Source organism: Pan troglodytes, chromosome 6, assembly GCF_028858775.2.
Source record: "Pan troglodytes isolate AG18354 chromosome 6, NHGRI_mPanTro3-v2.0_pri, whole genome shotgun sequence".
NCBI classification, from domain to species: Eukaryota; Metazoa; Chordata; class Mammalia; order Primates; family Hominidae; genus Pan; species Pan troglodytes.
The window spans coordinates 56,986,813-57,008,410 of NC_072404.2; the positions used below are offsets into that span (position 1 = coordinate 56,986,813).

Consider the following 21,598-nt stretch of genomic DNA (forward strand, 5'->3'; position numbering starts at 1 on the left):
AAAAGGGAAGGACTATAGGTCCGCCTGGGACATATTTAAGATGCAGAAATCAAGAAAATGTGACAACCCTGGAAGAGGAAGCAAAGGTGGTGCTAGCTGAGGAGACAACAAGGGAGCAGTGGGGATTTAAGAAGATCCCAGTCTCCAGGGTAGAGGACGCATCCCTAGGGGCCCAGACCCTGGGGCAGGTGCCACTGGGAACAGAGCACGGTGGGAGGCTGGGAAAGTGTCCGCCCCTGCCCTTTTCCAGGGAGGAGCTGGAAAAGAATGCAGGCAAAAGTCGGGGAGGAAACACTCATTCCTAATGAAATGAAATCTGTAACATCAAATAAAAACAGGAGATGAGCGCGATGCTGGGACAAGCACACTGGCCTGAGCCAGGGGTGTCCATAGGGCGGGGGACAGGGAAAGCGAGGCACGGGGTGGGAGACAGGGAAGGCGTGGGGGACAGGGAAGGCACAGCGCCGGGGACAGGGAAGGCACAGCGCGGGGGTGCAGGGGCTGTGTGGGCAGGGAGGCGAGCTGAGAAACAGCGGCCCCAAGGGCCGACCCTGGGACTGCCAGTGTGTGGGACACCCTGTCTATAGTCCACTTCCTTTTTTTAAGAACCTGGATCAAGACACAAGAAGAGCTGGCCAGGAGCTTGGGGGAGGGCAGCGGGGGCGGCGTTGCAGGCTCTCTGCAGCCCCCGGCCGCGCGCACCTGGCGGCCGCGCGCGCTGCACTCTGGATGCCGCGTGAAACCGCAGGGCGCAAAGCAGGGAGGTGGGGAGGAGGCTTTGGAGACCACAGGTGCTGGGAAGTGGAGCCGCCAGGAGGCCTGGGCCAGGTGACAAGGACAGGCTGTGTGAAGTGGTGAGATCCTAGATGTATCTTGAAGGCGACAGACGCTATGAGGGTTGCAGGTGGAGTGGGAGAGCAAAGGGGGCAAAGAGGACCCCAGGGTTCTGGCCCGAGGCACTGTGATGGCGGAGATGTCATCTCCTAGACAGGAAAGGATACCGAGGGACAGAGAGCTCTGCTTCTCACCTTCTCTGGTCTCTGAAGCAACTTAAATCCATGTGCAGGCAAGTGAGATTCTTGTTTTATACTTATCTGACAAAGAGCAGGGGAAGGCCAGAAAGGAAACATAGACAGTGGAAATAATAGTCATGTTTTAGGGGAACATACGGAAAACCAGTATTTGAAAGGGACATTTTCTACCTCAGTATCCTTATAAACATCACATTTTCAGCCAAGTGGTGAAAAGTCTACATTTATTTTTTTCCCTCCGAGAACTGGTACTGGCATTAGGCCCTGTTTATCAACTCTTCAGGATCTATGTGTATACTACTCCCATTGTAAGAATCGAACACTCCGGGAAAAAAATTCATCAAAGCTTTAAAACCAAAACCCTCCTCTGATGGGTTCCAGGTTTGCATTAGAGATCATATGATAAGAATATTTTTTAAACTATTTTTTTGCTGTTGTTTTGAGACAGTTTCACTATTGTTGCCCAGGCTGGAGTGCAATGGCACGATCTCAGCTCACTACAACCTCCGCCTCCCGAGTTCAAGTGATTCTCCTGCCTCAGCCTCCTGAGTAGCTGGGACTACAGACACCTGCCACCACGTCCAGCTAATTTTGTATTTTTAGTAGAGATGGGGTTTCACCATGTTGGTCAGGCTGGTCTCAAACTCCTGACCTCAGGTGATCCACCCACCTCGGCCTCCCAAAGTGCTGGGATTACAGGCATGAGCCACCACATGTCTGGCCTATTTTTAATGGTCAAATAGGTATGGAAAGAACCTTAGAATGATTTTTCTAGATTACACATTAAGGTCTATTTACTTTCCAATAGTTGATATGAGTTTTATATACACAAGGCTCTGAATCAGAAATGGAGAGTTGAGTGGCCATGATAACATATTGTTATTTGTTGTTGATGACACAGTCATCAAGGGAAACAATGCAGTAATGCCTTAAAGTTGTCATATCCTTTGATTCACAAATACATTTGCAGGTGTCTTTCATAAAGAAAACCTCCCAAATGAAAAAAGGCTTTTGGGATAAAGTGACTTTCACATTACTTATACCAGAATAAAAGAAGCAATGAGCAACAGGGCCGAGCCAACCTTCATCGAGTGCTAGCTGTGAGCTCCTTCCTGTGCTTGGCACTCATTTAATCCTCATAAGAATGCTGGGTGCTGGTGATTATGAGCTCACGGTACACACGGGAAGACAAGGCTCTAAGAGGTCACAAACTGTATGTGAATAATTCAGAATCCAAATTCAAGCAAACAAAAACAAAAGCCACACTTTTCCCTTTACACAGAAGATCATACAGCCTTTAAAAGAACTATGCAGATACTGAGAAAGGCTCAGGAGAACAAGCAACAAGAAACTGTTAGACTTGTAGGCACTGGACATGATTCTCTTACTCTACTCTTAAAACCTGCCATATGCAATTTATTTTATTTTGAATATAAAGCTTTTTTTTTTTTGAGATGGAGTCTCACTCTGTCGCCCAGGCTGGAGTGCAGTGGCGCAATCGAGGCTCACTGCAACCTCTGCCTTATAAAGCATTTTCTAAAGGTACAGGCTAAATTTTAAAAATATCTCTACACAACTGATGTATAACAAAAATTAGTTCTACTTCATAAACACGTGGCTCAGCCCTCGGAACACATTTTCCTGTTCTCAACTGATGAACACTCCAAGAACAGAACAGATTTGAGCTTTTCCAGGCCCAGAAAAGCTCGCGAGGGGATTTGCTGTGTGTGTGACAACACTGCCACCCTGTGGCAGCACAGCTCCACACATGCTTTGGGCCCCATTTGCAAGTTCTCTGTAATCCCCCTGGAGACCCGGATCAGCTGGGTGGAAATGCAGGCTCTCTGTAAGCATAGGACTCAGGGCAGCTGAAATTATGGAGTTTCCTTTAAAATGTAGCTTTTAATAACTTTTTCTGAAAATTTTATTTTACTGGTGGGCTTCCCTGTAAATGCCTGCCTCCAATACTGCAGAGGCTTCCATGAGAAACAACGCCACTCAACACGAATTCTGGAAACTTTTTTAGGGCTTTTGCTATGGAAATCACTTCAAATGTAAGCTCCTTCCATCTGTGAAACACTATAATGACACTATTTCTGTCACTGCCTGAACAAGGCAAATGGACAAAATGTCTCCAGACGGGTTTATTTTGTTGTTTGCTTGTTTGTTTTATAAGGCAGTGATTTTTAACTCTTTTACCAGAAGAACTTTAACTTTATGGTATCAAGAAATGCAGAGATATCTGATGAAGCATGTAGTAATACCTTTAGATTGGTCAAATTTATAGAATTTGGATTTTTTAAAAAACCAAGAAACCAAGAAGCAGGGCCCATAAAAGGCCAGTTACTTTCAAAAGTTCATTCTTCAGAGAAAGGCCTGCTATGACTGGTCTGTTGTCCTGGTGAATAACAGAACCAGGATTAGAACCCACGTCACTTTACTCCTACATCAGAACATTTGCACTTTATCAGACTGATATAATAATCTCTTTTCCATTTTTGTGTGCTGAACTGCAAATTAACTCAGGTACCTTGTCTCATCCGTTAGCACAGTTTATCACTGCTGTTTGTATGACTTAGGAAACAGAGACCCGAGAGCTAACTCACACCTTATCATTAACCAGCATCCATGACTGACTATGTGACCTCCCCGTGTCTTGGAGTCCAGATGTGTGGGATGACGTTAACTGCAGTGTAATTTGTTCCACGCTTTCACAGCTACACAGGCTGAGTTTGAGGAAAATCAATACTGACCATGTCCCCACTAAGCCAGAGTCCCCCGCAGGTGTCCAGTGCAGCCCAGTTTACAGCCTGAGGCACACTTTCTTTCACAGATACAGAAGGGAGTGTTTTCTGGAAAATGTAAAATTCCAGGAAAACTACTTAAAGTTAGTTGAAAGATGAGAATATTTGCTATGATTCAAGTGCCCTTTGATTAAGACAGTGAAGATATATCTTGGAATAGAGTAAACTTCAGTTTCTAAGAAATTCACTAACTTTTCCAGAGAAGATCAAATTTCTTTGACCATCTACATTAGGATTTTTTTAATGCAAATCTATTCTCATAGAGTCTTCAAGTTACAGACATAATAAACCACTTACATTTTCTCAAGAAAAAATAATACATAATAGTATCTGCAAACTTTCTGGAGGGCTCCGGTCAGGTTTACTCACCATTTCAGAACATTTCCTATGAGTGTCAGATGAGCTATATAATTTCTAATCGCTACAATGAACCTACAAAGTGGACAGTTTAGCAGATGAAGAAAGTGAAGACAGGTTCTGCATGCTGGGCCAGAATTGAAAGCTCGGCTTTAACACCCCAATGATGTAGGCTTGCCCTCGGCCTCCGCCAGGCTAAGCCTCTGTGCTCATCAGAGATTCACTGTGACTTGAAGCTGAAGCAGTTACCCTGTTTGCACAAAGACATAGAAACAGCCAGCAGGGGGAGCACCAATAAAGCCAATACTCACTGCAATGTTTCTTGTAAAGCAAGAAGTGCTAAGCTAAGCACTAAGCTAAGGAAGGAAGGAATTCACAAGGAGATGGATCAGTGTTACATTTTATCACCGGATATACACAAAAGGAGTGCCTCTCACAGCCCAGACAGTGAACTAAGGGAAGGAAGAGCTGCAAAATCCCTTAAAATAGAGGACATTCAAAGCAGCGAAAGGATGATGTGACTCATGCCTCCGTTTGATCCCCTCTTTTGGTAAGATTAAGCAAGCACTGGCATCAAAATGTGCAGACTAGGATCAATGGCTTGGAAAAAATATGTAAAAACAACGGCAGAGTGCTCTTCAGAAATATTACGTCACTAACATCCTTAATTGAAGAGAGCATCATAGCCAACATAAGTAGATATCAATAAATCTGATCAACCAATTCACCTCTGGCATTTGGATATTTTCTGTGTCTATATAAGGAAGATCAAATAAGCCCACACGACTAAGCACAGTGCCTAGAACAGACAGGACTGAAGCAGCAGGCATGGTCATCACTGGGAGCCATTATTATTTTAAGTGCTGTACTGTCCTAGGGCTTGAAACCCAGTATATTCTTATTTATGAGTTAATATTAATCTATCACATTGAAGCCTTATTACTTTGATTCATAGGAAAAGTCACCCTTGATTTTTAAAAGTGGAAAAAATATATCCCAGAAAACACCTCATATCAATAATATAACAAACTTCTTCCTTCTTTCACAGATTCATAGTATTCAATCATGTAGCTATACCACATCTTCATGTACCATAGCTTCATCTACCAATCCCCTCCTGATGGGCATGAACATTGCTTTCATCTCCTGTTGTTACAAATAATGCCACAATAAACAGCCTTACACATGAATCATTTTAGATTTTTGCCAGTGAGTCTTCAGGGTAGATTTCTAAAACTAGGATTTCTGTGTCAAAAACTAAATGTATGTGTAATTTGGCTAGATACTGCCAAATTCACCACCATAAAGCTAGCACTTTGCATTTTGCTCAGCAATGCATTTAAGGGCCCCACAGTTTAATGAAAAAGGTGTAGTAACAAACTTTTGGGCTTTTGCCAATCCCATAGGTGATGAACAGTGTTCACTGTAGTTCATTTACATTTCTCATTATGAGTAAGAGTTTTATCTCTTTCCTTTATTTATTTTCATTTTCTCTTTTTTGTCATTCAGGAGGGTTTTTTGTTTGTTTTCCCTAAAATCAAATTTATTAATATTTTCTCTGAGGTCAAATTTATCAATGTATTGAAAAGGATAATAACAGAGAACATCTTAAACCTAGAGAAAGTTACCGATATCCAAAGAAGGTAATAGAATACCAAGTAGATTTAACCCAAATACTACTGCAAGGCAGTTACTAATGAAACTCCCAAAAGTCAAGGATAAAGAAAGGATCCTAAAAGCAGGAAGAGAAAAGGAATAATATACAATGAAGCTACAATATGTCTGGCAGCAGACTTTTCAAGGGAAAACCTTACAGGCCAGGAGAGAGTGACATAACATATTTAAAGTTCTGAATGAAAAAATACTTTTACCCTAGAATAGTATATTCAGCGAAAATATCCTTTGGACATAAAGGAGAAATAAAGACTTCCCTCAAACAAAAGCTGGGGAATTTCTCAAATCTGACCTACAAGAAATGCTAAAGGGAATACTTTAATCAGAAAAAAACAGACATTAATGAGCAATAAGTAATTACTTGAAGGTACAAAACTCATGGGTAATAGTAAGAACACAGAAAAACACAGAATATGATAACACTGTAACTATGGTGTATAAACTACTCTTATCCTAAGTAGAAAGACTAAACAATGAATCAATCAAAAATGATAACTACAGCAACTTTTAAAGACATAGACAGTACAATAAGATATAAATAGAAACAACAAAAAGTAAAAAAGTGGGGAGATGAAGTTAAAGCATAATTTTTATTCATTTTCTTTTTGCTTATTTGTTTATGCAGCGTTATGTTCTAAAATAGTATTTGCAAGCCTCATGGTAACTTCCAACGAAATAACATACAATGATTACACAAAAATAAAAAGGAAGAAATTGAATCATACCACCAGAGAAAAACACCTTCACTAAAGGAAGACAGGAAGGGAGGGAGGGAGAGAAGACCAGAAAACAGATAACAAAATAACAGGATTGAGTCCTTACTTATCAATAACACTGAATGTAAATATACTGAACTCTCAAAAAATAGACTGGCTGTATGAATGAAAAAACAAGACCCACTGATCTGTTGCCTACAAGAAACACACTTCACCTATAAAAATACACCTCAACTGAAAATAAAGGGATGGAAAAAGATATTCCATGCCAATGGAAACCAAAAAAAAGAGCAGGAGTAGCTATACTTAGACAAAATAGATTTCAAGACCAAAACTGTAAGAAGAGATTAAGAAAGTCATTATGTAATGATAAAGGGGTTAATTCAGCAAGAGCACATAACAATTTTAAATATACAGGCACCAAACACTGAAGCATCCAGATATATAAAGCAAATATTATTAGAGCTAAAGAGAGAGATAGGACCCAATAAAATAATATCTGGAGATTTCAACACCCCAATTTCAGCACTGGACAGATCTTCCAAACAAAAAGCAACAAAGAAACATCAGACTTAATCTACAGTGTAGATCGAATGGATCTAATAGATATGTACAGAATATTTCATCTAATGGCTGCAGAATACACATTATTTTCCTCAGTACATGGATCATTCTCAACGACAGACCATATGTTAGGTCACAAAACAAGTCTTAAAACATTTTTAAAAACTGAAATAATATCAGGCATCTTCTCTGACCACAATGGAATAAAACTACATATCAGTAATAAGAGGAATTTTGGAAACTATACAAATAATGGGAATTAAACAACATGCTCCTGAATTACCACTGGGTCAAGGAAGAAATTAAGAAGGAAATTAAAAACCTTCTTGAAACAAATAATAATGAAAACACAACATACCAAAACCTATGGGATACAGCAAAAGGAGTACTAAGAGGGAAGTTTATAGTCATATATGCCTATGTCAAAAAAGAAGAAAAACCTCAAACAAACAATCTAACTATGCATCTTAAAGAATCAGAAAAGCAAGAGCAAATCAAACCCAAAATTAGTAGGAAAAAGAAATAATAATCAGAGCAGAAATAAATGAAATTAAAATGAAGACAATACAAAAGATCAATGAAACAAAACGTTGATTTTTTAAAAGTTAAACAAAATTGACAAACCTTCAGCCAGATGAAGAAAAAAAGAGAGAAGATACAAATAAAATCAGAAATGAAAAGGGAGACATTACAACTAATACCGCAGAAATTCAAAGGATCATTGGTGGCTACTATGAGCAACAATATGCCAATAAATTGAAAAATCTAGAAGAAAAGGACAAATTCCTAGACATATACAGTGTACCAAGATTGAATCAGGGAGAAATTTAAAACTAAAACAAATTAATAACAAGTAACAATATTGAAGCCATAATAAAAAGTCTCCCAGTAAAGAAAAGCCTGAGGCCTGGTGTCTTCACTGCTAAATTCTCCCAAACATTTAAACAAGAACTAATACCAATCCTACTCAAACTATTCCAAAAAACAGGGGAGGATGAATACTTCCAAACTCATTCTATGAGGCCAGTATTACCCTGATACCAAAACCAGACAATGACACATCAACAAAAGAAAACTACAGGCCAATATCTCTGATGAATATAAATGCAAAAATCCTCAACAAAATACTAGCAAACTGAATTCAACAATACATTAGAAAGATCATTCATTGTGGTCAAGAGACATTTATCCCTGGGGATGCAAGGATAGTTCAACATATGCAAATCAATCAGTGTGATACATTACATCAACAGAATGAAGGATAAAAACCATTTGATCATTTCAATCGATATTGAAAAGCATTTGATAACATTCAACATCCCTTCATGATAAAAATTCTCAAAAAACTGTGGATAGAAGTAACATATCTTAACATAATAAAAGCCATATACAATAGACCCACAGCTAGTATCTTACTGAATGGAGAAAAACTGAAAGCCTTTCCCCTAAGATCTGGAACATGACAAGGATGCCCACTTTCACCACCGTAATTCAACATAATACTGGAAGTCCTGGCTAGGCAACCAGACAAGAGAAAGATATAAAGGGCATTCAAATTGGAAAGGAAGAAGTCAAATTATCCTTGTTTGCAGATGATAGGATCTTACATTTGGAAAAACCTAAAGTTTCACAAAAAACCTATTAGAACTAATAAATTCAGTAATGTTGCAGGATACAAAATCAACCTACAAAAATCAGTAGCATTTCTCTATGCCAACAGTGAACAATTTGAAAAAGAAATTAAAAAGTAATCCCATTTACAATAGTCACAAATAATATTAAATACTTAGGAATTAACTAAAGAAGTGAAAGATCTCTATAATTTAAACTATAAAATACTGATGAAAGAAATTAAAGAGGATACCAAAAAATTGAAAAATATTCCATGCTTATGTATTGCTAAAATTTCCATACTACCCTAAGCATTCTACAAATTCAATGCAATGTCTATCAAAATACCAATGACATTCTTCACAGAAATAGAAAAAAAAAATCCTAAAATTTATATGGAACTATAAAAGAGCGAGAATAGTCAAAGCTATCCTAAGCAAAAATAACAAAACTGAAGGAATCACATTACCTGACTTCAAATTATACTACAGAATTATTATAACCAAAACAGCATGGTACTGGCATAAAAACAGACACACACACCAACAGAAGAGAGAACTCAGAAACAAATCCACATACTTACAGCGAAGTCATTTTCAACAAAGGTGCCAAGAACATACACTGGGGATAACAGCGTCTCTTTAATAAATGGTCTGGATATTCATATGCAGAAGAATAAAACTAGACTCCTACCTCTTGCCATATACAAAAATCAAATCAAAATTGATTTAAGACTTAAATCTAAGACCTGAAGCTATGAAACTACTACAAAAAAAATTGGGGAAAATCTCCAGGATATTGGTCTGGGCAAAAATTTCTTGAGCAGTACCCCACAAGTATAGGCAACTAAAGCAAATATGAACAAGTGGGATCACATCAAGTTTAAAAGCTTCTACACGGCAAAGGAAACAACCCACAAAATGAAGAGACAACCCAGATAATAGGAGAAAACACTTGCAAACTACTCATCTGACAAGGGATTAATAACCAGAATGTATATGGAGCTCAAACAACTCCACAGGAAAAAGTCTAATAACCCTATCAAAAAATGGGCAAAAGGCCGGGCGCTGTGGCTTACGCCTGTACTCCCAGCACTTTGGGCATGCTGGTACATGCCTGTAGTCCCAGCTACTTGAGAGGCTGAGGCAGGAGAATCACTTGAATCCAGAAGGTGGAGGTTGCAGTGAGCCGAGATCGCACCACTGCACTCCAGCCTGGTGACAGAGCGAGACTCCGTTTCAAAAAAAAAAAAAATGGGCAAAAGATTTAAATAGACATTTCTCAAAAGAAGACATACAAATGGCAAACAGGCATATGAAAAGATGGTCAACATCATTATCATCAGAGAAATGCAAATCAAAATTACAATGAGATATCCTTTCACCTCAGTTAAAATGGCTTATATCCAAAAGACAGGCAAAAACAAAAGCTGGTGAAGATGTGGAGAAAAGGGAACCCTCATACACTGTTGGTGAGAATGTAAATTGGCATAACTATTATGGAGAACAGTTTGGTGGTTCCTCAAAAACCTAAAATAAAGCTAGCATATGATCCAGCAATCCCACTACTGGGTACATACCCAAAAGAAAGGAAATTAGTATATTGAAGAGATATCTGCACTCTCCCATGTTTGTTGCAGCACTGTTCACAATAGCTAAGACCTAAGTGTCCATCAGCAGATGAATGGATAAAGAAAATGTGGTACATATTGTAAACCAAAAACGAAATTCTAAGGCTCCCTAACCATCTGAATGGACCCCTCTTCTCAGCCAAGGGGATTCCAGAGTTAACTTAAAAATCTAGTTCAGGCCATGACAGAAGAGGGGGTTGGAAATGCCTCATTACACCCTCCAGCATTAACATCAACTCAGACCTTAAGTCTGCTAGGAAACATTTACAATATATTCTCTCTGAAGCCTGCTACCCGGAGGCTTCATCTGCATAAAACCTTGGTATCCACAACCCCTTATTTTAATCCAGACATTCCTTTCTACTGATAATAATGCTTTCAACAGACTGCCAATCAGAATATGTTTAAATCTACCTATGAGCTGGAAGTCCCCCAACACCCTGGTTCGAGTTGTTCTGCCCTTCCAGATTGAACCAATGTGAATCTTACGTGTACTGATTGATGTATTATGTCCCCCCAAAATGTATAAAAGCAAGCTGTACCCCAACCCCCTCAGGCACGTGTCGTCAGGACCTCCTGAGGCTGTGTCATGAGTGCATCCTTAACCTTAGCAAAATAAACTTTCTAAATTGATTGAGACTTATTTCAGTTACTTTTTGGTTTCCAATATACACAATGGAGTGCTAGTCAACTATGAAAAAGAATGAGATCTTGTCATTTGCAACAACAGGAGTGGAACTAGAGATCATCTTGTTAAGTGAAATAAGGCAGACACAGAAAGACAAATACCACATGTTCTCACTTATTTGTGAGATCTGAAAGTCAAAGTGACTGAACTCATTGACAGAGAGTAGAAGGATGGCACAGGTAGTGGGGAACTCACTGGGGAGGTGGGGATGGTTAATGGGTACAAAAAAGTATATAAAGAATGAACAAGGCCTACTATTTAATAGCACGACAGGGTGTCTATAGTCAATAATTACTTACTTGTACATTTTTAAATAACTAAGAGTGTAACTGAATTGTTTGTAACACAAAATATAAATGCTTGAGGGGATGGAGACTCCATTCTACATGATGTTATTATTTCACATGGCATGGAGGCATCAAATTATCTCATGTACCCCATAAATATATATACCTAGTCTATACCCACAATTAAAAATGGATTAAAAAAACAAATTTATCAATGTTTTCCATTATCACATTTGGATTTTTAGTCATAATTGGAAAAGCATTACCCACTCTCATTATATAGATGAATTCACTTATATCTTCTGCTAGTATTTATATGGTTTCCATTTGCACACTTAGATTTCTGATTCATTCGATTTTTTTTCCTACTGTATACAATGAAAACATCTACACTTTTCTTTTTTCCTTATGGCTATTCGATGATCACAACTCTACTTATCAGTTTATTTCCCCCCACAAATTTGATGTGTTGACCCTGTTGTATACCATGCTTCAATATACAATTAGCTCTACATGTTCTATTCTGCTTCATTGAGCTAGTATAATTGTAATTATAATTACTGTAATTATAAAGGTGCTAAAACCTATTTTTAAAACTGGTAAGGCTTACCCATTCCTCATGCTTTTCAGGGTTTTCCTTATTCTTGCTTATTTTTCCAAGAAAACTTTATAATTAACTTAGCTCTGAAACAAAACCTGACACTGTGATATATATATATATATATATATAAAAAATCACATACATATATATGTCACATATGTATCACATATATATATAATGAAATATAATTTAGCCTTAAAAAAGAAAACAATCCTGTCATTTGTGTCAACGTGCATGAAGCTGGAGGACATTATGTTAAGTGAAATTATCCAGACATAGAAAGAAAAATATTCCATGCTCCCATATGTGGAATCTAAAAAGTTGATCTCACAGAAGTAGAGAGAAGCTGGAGAGCAGAATAGAAGGATGGGGAGAGATTGGTCAACAGGTACAATGTTACAGTTAGACAAGAGGAATACTCTCTGGTATTCTATCATACAGTTGTGTGACTACAGTTAATAATAATGTATTACACATTTCAAAACAGCTAGAAGAAAGGGTTCTGAATGTTCTTACCACAAGGAAATAATTAATGTTTGAGGTAATGGATTTGCTACTTATCCTGATGATGACTACACAATGTGAACATGTATCAAAACCATCATACTTTACCCCATAAATATGTACAATGATTATGAATCAATTAAAAATAAAATCAAATTTAAGAAAATTTTAAAGAGCCATTGCCACACCCTCTTTTCTCCAAAAGAGTGCCTATGAGCAAAAGAGCCTTAAGTATAATTGTCATTTTATAAGTCTTAATAAGGCATTTTTTTCTTATACCTGCCAGAAGTCAATATCCAGTGTGAATGAATAACAAATCACTTTGCAAGTCGGATGGCTCCCAAATTTTAGCTATTGACAAAGTTGAAAGATAATCTAATCAGGTATCATTCAAGGATCATCAAAGGATCATTCAAGATAATTTTTGAGGACAGGTCTCTATGTGATTTTTGGCATGTTAGATCCTGAGAACTTGAGGAATTAAAAAGCACTGCTATAAGAGAACTTTTATCCTTATATACTATCTATGTAAAGTGTTTCCTGGGGGCTTACTTCAATAAAAATGAAGAGTCACATAATTAATGTTGAACCTTTTCTTATCAGTAAATCACGTTCAAACACAATGGATACATGAAATTTTTAAATTGTCTTTCATCTTATTAATGTCTTTTCAAGAAAAATTTACTTTCCATGTTTAACAATTATGTCAATAGTTGTAATATATTTATACTGTTTTGATTTATTTTGTAATTTTTATGAGAACTCATCCCAGAAAAATATTCTTCTACTTACAGTTTTATAATCACATCAAATAAAAAATATAACTTAGAGAGATATTTTAATTTTATAACATATTTTACTTAAAGTCCGTATTAAAGACTTTCAAGCATAAAATAAGAATTGAATAGAATAAAATTTTACATGGGGACTGACCTGGAAATGTGAAATCAAGAAAATATAAACTTTCTTACTGATACAGAAGAGTCTTTCCATGTAATTTTTAATAGGTGATAGTAAAGATCCAACTTTTATTAGATACATTTAAAATGTCAATATTTATAAGATGTCATGAATTACATTCTCTTGAGTATTTGAAACTATGAAGAAACTTTATAGATGCCAACTGTGCAATGTGAGGGCACAGGTAGTTTTCAGAAATCCTTTCAAAGGCTCCGTGAACAGAGCGTAGGCTCAGAGTTTAGCAGCTGAGAGCTATAGGGTTGGAAAACAGGACTGAGTAGCTCCAAAACCACCAGGCTACTCCTTATGATGCATGATGGTAGTTTCGGGAAGCATGAATTCAATTACCCTAATGAAGGCTTCTCCTGATCATGCTGACTGGCAAATAGAAAAGTAGAAACTAAAATATTCCACGTATTCCAAAAGTAGCATGGGCAACTAAAAAAGAATCAATAGGCGGCTTTCGACTCTATCTAGACTACAAAAAACAAACCACCAAACTAAACCAGTCTGTGATTTCACTATCTGGAAGGTCGTGCAAAGCAAGAAGTTCCAAGCAATTAGCGGAAGCACCTGCTGGGGCATTAGTACTCACGTTCAAACCCCTTCCTGGGGCAGCCCTGGAGGTGTCCTCATCGCTGTCTGCACCCGACAGCACAAGCTGCTCAGCCTGGAACACAAGCACCAGGCCACGTCATCTCCAGGTGAAAGTTCAGACAGAAAACATAGTCCTTAGCGATCATTAAGGCAAAAATGCCAGTGTGGCCACAAGGCAGCAAACCCTTCACTTAATAGGTGTAATCTTTGCCACTTCTGCCAGTTTATGAACAGACCTGAACCAAAGTGCTCCCTGATTTGGAAATCACAATTTTGAAATCCACACTCATAGGAATGAGTTTTCTTTCTTTCTTTTTTTCTTTCTTTTCTTTCTCTCTTTCCTTTTTTTTTTGACAGTGTCTTGCTGTGTCACCCAGGCTGAAGTGTAGTGGCATGATCTCAGTTCACTGCAATCTCCACCTCCTGGGTTTGAGTGATTCTCCTGCCTCAGCCTCCCAAGTAGCTGGGATTACAAGTGTGTATCACCACACCCAGCTAATTTTTGTATTTTTAGTAGAGACAGGGTTTCACCATGTTGGCCAGGCTGTTCTCGAACTCCTGACCTTGGGTGATCTGCCCACCTTGGCCTCCCAAAATGCTAGGATTACAGGTGTGAGCCACCTCACCCAGCAAAAATATGCAATTTTAAAACAGTAGTGGGCCTGAAGTGATGGAGTTAGGTCAGCAAGCAAATTAATTAGGTTTTGAGGACTTCAAAGTTTTTTGTTTTTTGTTTTTTGTTTTGAGCAGTCTCACTCTGTTGCCCAGGTTGGAGTGCAGTGGTGCTATCTTGGCTCACTGCAACCTCCACCTCCCAGGTTCAAGCATTCTCCTGCCTCAGCCTCCCGAGTAGCTGGGACTACAGGCACACGCCACCACACCAGGATAATTTTTTTGTATTTTAGTAGAGGCAGGGTTTCACCTTGTTGCCCAGGCTGTTCTCAAACCCCTGAGCTCAGGCAATCTGCCCACCTCAGCCTCCAAAAGTGCTAGGATTACAGGTGTTGGCCACCGCTCCTGGCCCAAGGACTTCAGTTTTAATCACTGGCCAGCTAATTCATTGGGTGTACACAGAAAAATTTCACCAAATATCTCACTCCATATGATCCAGAAAAGAAAAATGGTAATATTTCTTTCTATTGTACCAAAATCATCTGGTGCAACTGGAAAATTCAATTTCTAGACCCCAACCTGGCCTCTCAAATGAGAATATTTGGGTACATGACCCAACAATCCAATGTTTAAACTAGGTCTCAAGGTGATTCTTAGGTACTTTTGAGAACTGCTGTGTTAGGAGAATAAATAATGTCAAGATGATATAAAACTATAATGCTTTTAAAACTTTAAAACACAAAAGCTTTAAAACAAAAAAGATATTTGCTATCCTTTATTTTAGCCAGTATCATATTCCTTTAAGTATATTTCCTATTAATATTTTATACACACATTCACACACATACGACACATACACATATACACACATACCTATAATTTTTTTTCCTTTAAGGTGATGTAGTAAAGAGTCACCTTAAGTTTTAAATGCCTCAATAATTCTCCATTCTTAGCATCTGTTCACTGAGACCTCTGCAGACTGACATCACAGGATTTTACAAATTATTTTAAAAAATTATTTGTTTCCAATCCTTTTTCTTGATAAAGAAATTGATACCACACCATACAATGTAAACCAGTGATTAATGGCAAGGACTTTGGAAAGACAGGCTTGGGTTTGAATTCTGGTGTTTATGAATTCCGGCATTTACCCGCACTATGCTCGGCTTGGAGCTGCTCAGCCTAAGTTTCTTCCCTGCAAAATGGAGCTGATAATGCCTCTCTCACCAGGTTTCTAGATAAACTAAATGAGGCTGCATTTAGCACGGTACCTCAAACCATAAAAATCAAGAGAAACAAGAAGCTAAAATTTAACACAAAACAGTAACAAATTATCCAATAAAGATAAGACTGAAGAAGGGATGTCTAGAGAAAAATATAGTAAAATAAATGAGAAGGAAAGTGATAAATGAAAGATAAGGTATAGAGAAATGAAAAATAAGAGGCAGTGAAATGCACATCAGTCATGTCTCACTCCACCCTTGAACCAAATGGTGACTTCTTGAGGCCACCTGCTATGTGGGCTCCAGTCTAACTGATGCCAAGGAGCCATAAAATGCCACACACTGGACACCATAACTCCTACCCTATAGCCCAACAAGGGATAGCCAATCACTAACCAATGTCATCTCTGTAAACCAGTGACAATTCCTGTGGAACAACTTTGTATCAGCCCACTCCTTGTCCCCCTTTGCCTTTAAAAACCTTCTTATAACCATGGCTGAATCTCTCCAAGGCAACCTGAAAGTGTGTCCTAGGCAGTGAGGCTCACCTTTTGCCCAACAAACTCTCTACATTAATCTTGCCTCAGTTTCTTTTTTTAGGCCGACATATCTGGTCTAAGTCGGCAGGATTCAGAGTGCTCCTCACACCAGCACCCAGCGTTTTCTCTCAGACCCAGCTCTTGGTACCAGCAACATATTGGGTCCCCAGCTCCAGAGGATCCCGGGGTGCAAAGGGTGAGACCTCCTGAATCCGGACCACCCTATGATTTTCACCTGGGCTGCCCTTTGCACTGCTCCCTTGCTGGAATGGAGGCTCTATCTTTGCCTTGCAGGCAAGTGATTCAGGCATCAGTGATTAAAGAGGAAAACTACCTTTTCCACCTTGGAGCAGGTAGGTCAAGGTATTGGCAGTTTTGCACTGCTGATATCACTTTACATTAGCACGCTTTTAAAACTGCAGCTGCTTTCTACTGTTTATAATTTGGACTTTAAAAAATTTGTGACCAATTCCTATTAGTTTTATACCAAAAGGTGCATGAACGTGAGTTCTCTCACCCCCACATTAAGAGATTTGAGATTTTTTTTAGAGACCGCTCCTTAAACCCCCAGAAAAACTCTTTAAATGCCTAAACTGCCTGCAGACCTTTCTCAGTCCCTTGGAGATGTAAATCTTACCATGTCTTGGAAATGTTAACATGCATTGTATTAGCTAAGCAGCATTCCAGCTGAGAACAGGTTTGATACATAGTTAATGTTCTTGGGACATACCACAACATTTATTTCCTCAGTGGATATCTCTTGCTCAGGAAAGAAACATTTATAAGAAATTAATTTGAATTATTTGTCTCGGATACTCATTTATAATCCTATCTACTGAAGGAAACCAAAATATTCCTCTCCTAAGTACTGGTGATTGGTAGCTGAAGAAGGTTAACATCCAGGGAGACACTGCCCCTTCCTCTGGCTTGCCTGATGGCAGAGAGGCAATTTAGAAAGACAAAGGTTTTCCTGCCTGCCATTCTCACCTAAAGATAGGCTTCATTGTAAGACTTGCTTATGGGCTCAGAGACAGCAGTGCCAGGGAATCTAGGTGCAGTCTTTATTCATCCCATAAATTTACCTTCCCACATTTTCCTGCCTTTTGGCACTACCCTCACGGGCAGCTTTTGTTTTCCTGTCTTTCCCACTGTCTCTTTAAATCCTCAGTCTGGACCTTGTATACAGACGGTCAGCTGAGAAGCTGAGACCCTAGGGAATACGCTAGACAGGACAGATAGGGCTTGTACCCCATTTGCAGCTAGCAAAACCTTCCTTATTTTGAAGTTTTTCTGGTGGCTCTGGGTCTTGTGAGGACTGTGTTGCACCTCTTTGGAGATACTTGGCAAGTCTCTGGTTAAATCATAACCTTGGTTAAGTCGTGTTAGTTTTGGTGAGTCACTTGGAAAGGTACCTTTGGTTTAAAAGAGGAAAAAATTAAAAAATACAAAAGCAGGGATATTGGCTGATTTGTCCTGGCTAAAATCTGATAAGAGACTGAAAAGATTCAGGAGCTCTCTAGTCAAAAGGTAACTTAATGAATAACTGATATTTGGGATATATATGTATACACACACAGACACACACACACACACACACACACACACACACACACATATATGCACCCATATTTTTTGAGTCCTCTGTTCTCTCTATAAAAGTTTCTCAGTTGATTGAATCTCTTTCTTCTTAAACCCCTGCTAACCAAATATACTCCCTTGGTCTGCTTCCCTTTTGAGGACATGATTTTTGCCAAAGATAATGTAAAATTCATTGGTATTTACAAAAGCTTAAATTCTCTCTCTGCTTTGAAATGTAAATTTGCTACCTTGTTAAATTTTGTGAGGGCTTTAGGCATATGAGACAGATAAACTTTAACTTGTTCCATTTACAAAGGCACAGTTTGAATCCAAATGTCCTTTTGAACTAGTGAATTTCACCTGACTCGTGGCTAAAATCTTAAAATCAAAGCTATGAAATCTTTATTTTTGTCTATGTTTGTATGTATACATGTGTACACGTCTGTGTTTGTATATTGTCTACATGGCACCAAACTGACTTATAAGTAAATCAGTTCTCATAAATTTAGTAAATAAGCCCAAATGCTTTTCAAGTTCATGTGACTTTAGTAATCTTTGGTAAATGAGGCTAGTTTTAAAATTGTCGGTAAAATAAAATAGAAATATTTTCAGAATTTAATTTAGAGATTTTTGCCTGGGTCTACTAGTCAAATAGGTTTAGGCTATTTCTGGTAGGTGTTTAAGGTCATAAAACTGTTGCTTCCGTGATATTGTTGATACCTGTTTGATTCTGGGGTATAGACAAGTGGCCACGGGAAGGCCTGGGGACACGTGGATGTCTGCAGCACCTAGGCCAAGAGCTGTGGGGCAGAGCTACGCTACATGTCTTCCCTGGCTCACTTGTGCCTCCTGAAAATGCTGGGAGGGGTTGGATCTCCAGGCATTGCTTTCATAACTCTGTCCTTTTTTCTGGGCTCTGTATCAAGATACATAATTAAAATTGCTTACTTCTTAAGACTTTTCACAAATATTTGGGATACTAAGAGTTAACATTGAATTTAATATATGTAATTAAATCTACTAGATAAAAGAGAAACAATTTGTATCCAAAGAGCACAAGAAAAGTAAAATGCATTTTTGGTTTTAAAAAAGGTTATAGCCAGGTGCAGTGGCTCACGCCTGTAATCCCAGCACTCTGGGGGGCTGAGGCGGGCAGATCACCTGAGGTCAGGAGTTCGAGACCAGCCTGGCTGACATGTGAAACCCCACCTCTACTAAAAATACAAAAATTAGCCAGCCATGGTAGCAGGCGCCTGTGATCCCAGCTACTTGAGAGGCTGAGGCAGGAGAATCGCTTGAACCCAGGAGGCAGAGGTTGCAGTGAGCTGAGATCATGCCACTGCACTCCAGTCTGGGCGACAGAGAGGACTCTGTCTCAAATAAATAAATAAATAAATAAATAAATAAATAAATAAATAAATAAAAATTTAAAAGGTTATAAAAAAGACATAAAAATATAGTTTTTGTTGGCCGGGCACGGTGGCTCATGCCTGTAATCCCAGCACTTTGAGAGGTTGAGGTGGGTGGATCACATGAGAGTCAGGAGTTTGAGACCAGCCTGGCCAAGATGGTGAAACCCGGTCTCTACTAAAAATACAAAAATTAGCTGGGCATGGTGGTTCGTACCTGTCATCTCAGCTACTGGGGAGGCTGGAGCAGGAGAATCACTTGAATCTGGGATGTGGAGGTTGCAGTGAGCCAAGATCATGCCATTGCATTCCAGGCTGGGCAACAAGAGCAAAATACACTGTCTCACTCTCTGTCTCTCTCTCTCCCTCTCTCTCTCTCTCTCTATATATATACATGTGGTTTTATGTGGTTTTTGCTAAAGGAACAACAATTTTGCATGGCTTAAAGGTTATTTAAAAGATGTTTTAAATTAATGAAATACAAAAATGATAGATAAAACTAAATGGGTATAGGAAGTTAGAAAAAAATGAAAAATATTGCAAAAGGTTATAAAAGATTTATAGAAACTTATCTGTGTGGTCAAAGCTGAATGAGGTTGGATGGATTTGTTTATAAGGTTTTATTAAAATTAGGTTTATTGGTAATAATACAATACAAAGGCAAAACTTGTTTTTCTCTTTTGAACAGGGTTTTCATATAGTATTGATAGAAAATAATAAAAGGTTTTATTTACCTTTTGAATAAGCTGCAATAAAAAAAGAAGAGAGAGGAAGACACACTCACCGTGTCTTTATTAGGTCTGAAAACTGAGTCTCTCTTTTTTTTTTTTTTGAGACAGTCTCGCTCTGTTGCCCAGGCTGGATATGATCTTGGCTCACTGCAACCTCCGCCCCCTGGGTTCAACCTAGTCTCCTGCCTCAGTTTCCCGAGTAGCTGGGAATACAGGTGCCTGCCACCATGCCCGGCTAATTTTTGTATTTTTAGTAGAGACGGGGTTTCTCCAAGCTGGTCAGGCTGGTCTCCAACTCCCGACCTCAGGCGATCCACCCGCCTTGGCCTCCCAAAGTGCTGGGATTACAGGCATGATCTACTGTGCCCAGCCAAGTCTCCTCTTAATCAAAGAGTAAATGTTTTTGCTTTTTGAAATCTTTGAAAAAAATCACTTTGACTAAATGAATATTATTTTACGGTGATCTCATTTTGAAATCAAGTGTTTCAAGCCTTTGACATTTGACAAACTTCCTAAAATGAAACTTCAAATTCTAATGAGTCTTTCTCACATTGAACTAACTTTTGGAGATTAGGGCTCCTGGAAATCCAAACAGGGACCCTGGAACTCCAAGAGCGGCATATTAGGCATATTTGGTATGTGAAAATCATACTGGAAGCATTGCTAAATAAGAGTGTTTAACTTTCTTTTTTGTTTGTTTGGTTGGTTGGTTTTTTGGGGGACAGAGTCTTGCTCTTTCACCCAGGCTGGAGTGCAGTGGCACAATCTTGGCTCGCTGCAACCTTTGCCTCCCAGGTTCAAGCAATTTTTGTATTTTAGTATTTTGTATTTTTGTATTTAGTACTCCTCAGTAGAGATGGGGTTTCACCATGTTGGCCAGGCTGGTCTCAAACTCCTGACCTCAGGTGATCCACCTGCCTCGGCCTCCCAAAGTGCTGGGAATACAGGTGTGAGCCACCGCGCCCAGCCAAGAGATGGTGCTTAACTTTCTTCAGGTTATTTTTATATGAATATGCTATTAATATGCATTCTATAATTGTAAAAGATACCGAAAAATTTGATGTGTCTTGACATAAACAGTAAATTGCTTTATTCTGATGCTCTCTTTTCCTAAAAGTTCTTTGTAAATGCCAAAGCATTGTATCTTCAAGGAACCTTATGAAGAAGATCACAACAAGCACTCTGAATACAAGTTTCTGATAATTTTAGAGATCATGCCATTGAACAACGCAAAAAGAAAAAATCCAGTAATCTAATTTCAAACCTGATGAGTTCATAAAGATCGCTAACCCAACTTCAAGCAGAATAAAAGCTAAGTACATGGCACTGAAGTGACAGAGCACTGAAATGATTTTTGTGACTTCTTTTTGTTTGAAACACAGTAGGTTCTTTTCATGTTTTGTTTTCTAGCATCAAGAAAACTTTTCTTTTTGAGCTATTTATAGCTTACAGCAATTGGGTAAAGTACACTATGGTGGGCAA

The 21,598-nt window shown here is 38.6% G+C and overlaps 1 protein-coding gene across 18 annotated transcripts in view; it reads right to left on the minus strand.

Moving 5' to 3' along the window:
- Nucleotides 1–21,598, minus strand: part of COBL (cordon-bleu WH2 repeat protein) — a 299,997-nt gene that overhangs the window by 142,145 nt on the left and 136,254 nt on the right. For 11 of the 18 annotated variants that reach the window (XM_009453075.5, XM_009453074.5, XM_054687548.2 and 8 more), the window contains one exon: nucleotides 14,023–14,097. The exons of the other annotated variants lie outside the window; for them this stretch is intronic. In XM_009453075.5, the coding sequence (XP_009451350.3) occupies nucleotides 14,023–14,097 (75 nt within the window). The remainder of the gene's footprint in view (nucleotides 1–14,022; nucleotides 14,098–21,598) is intronic. 18 annotated transcript variants of the gene reach the window in all.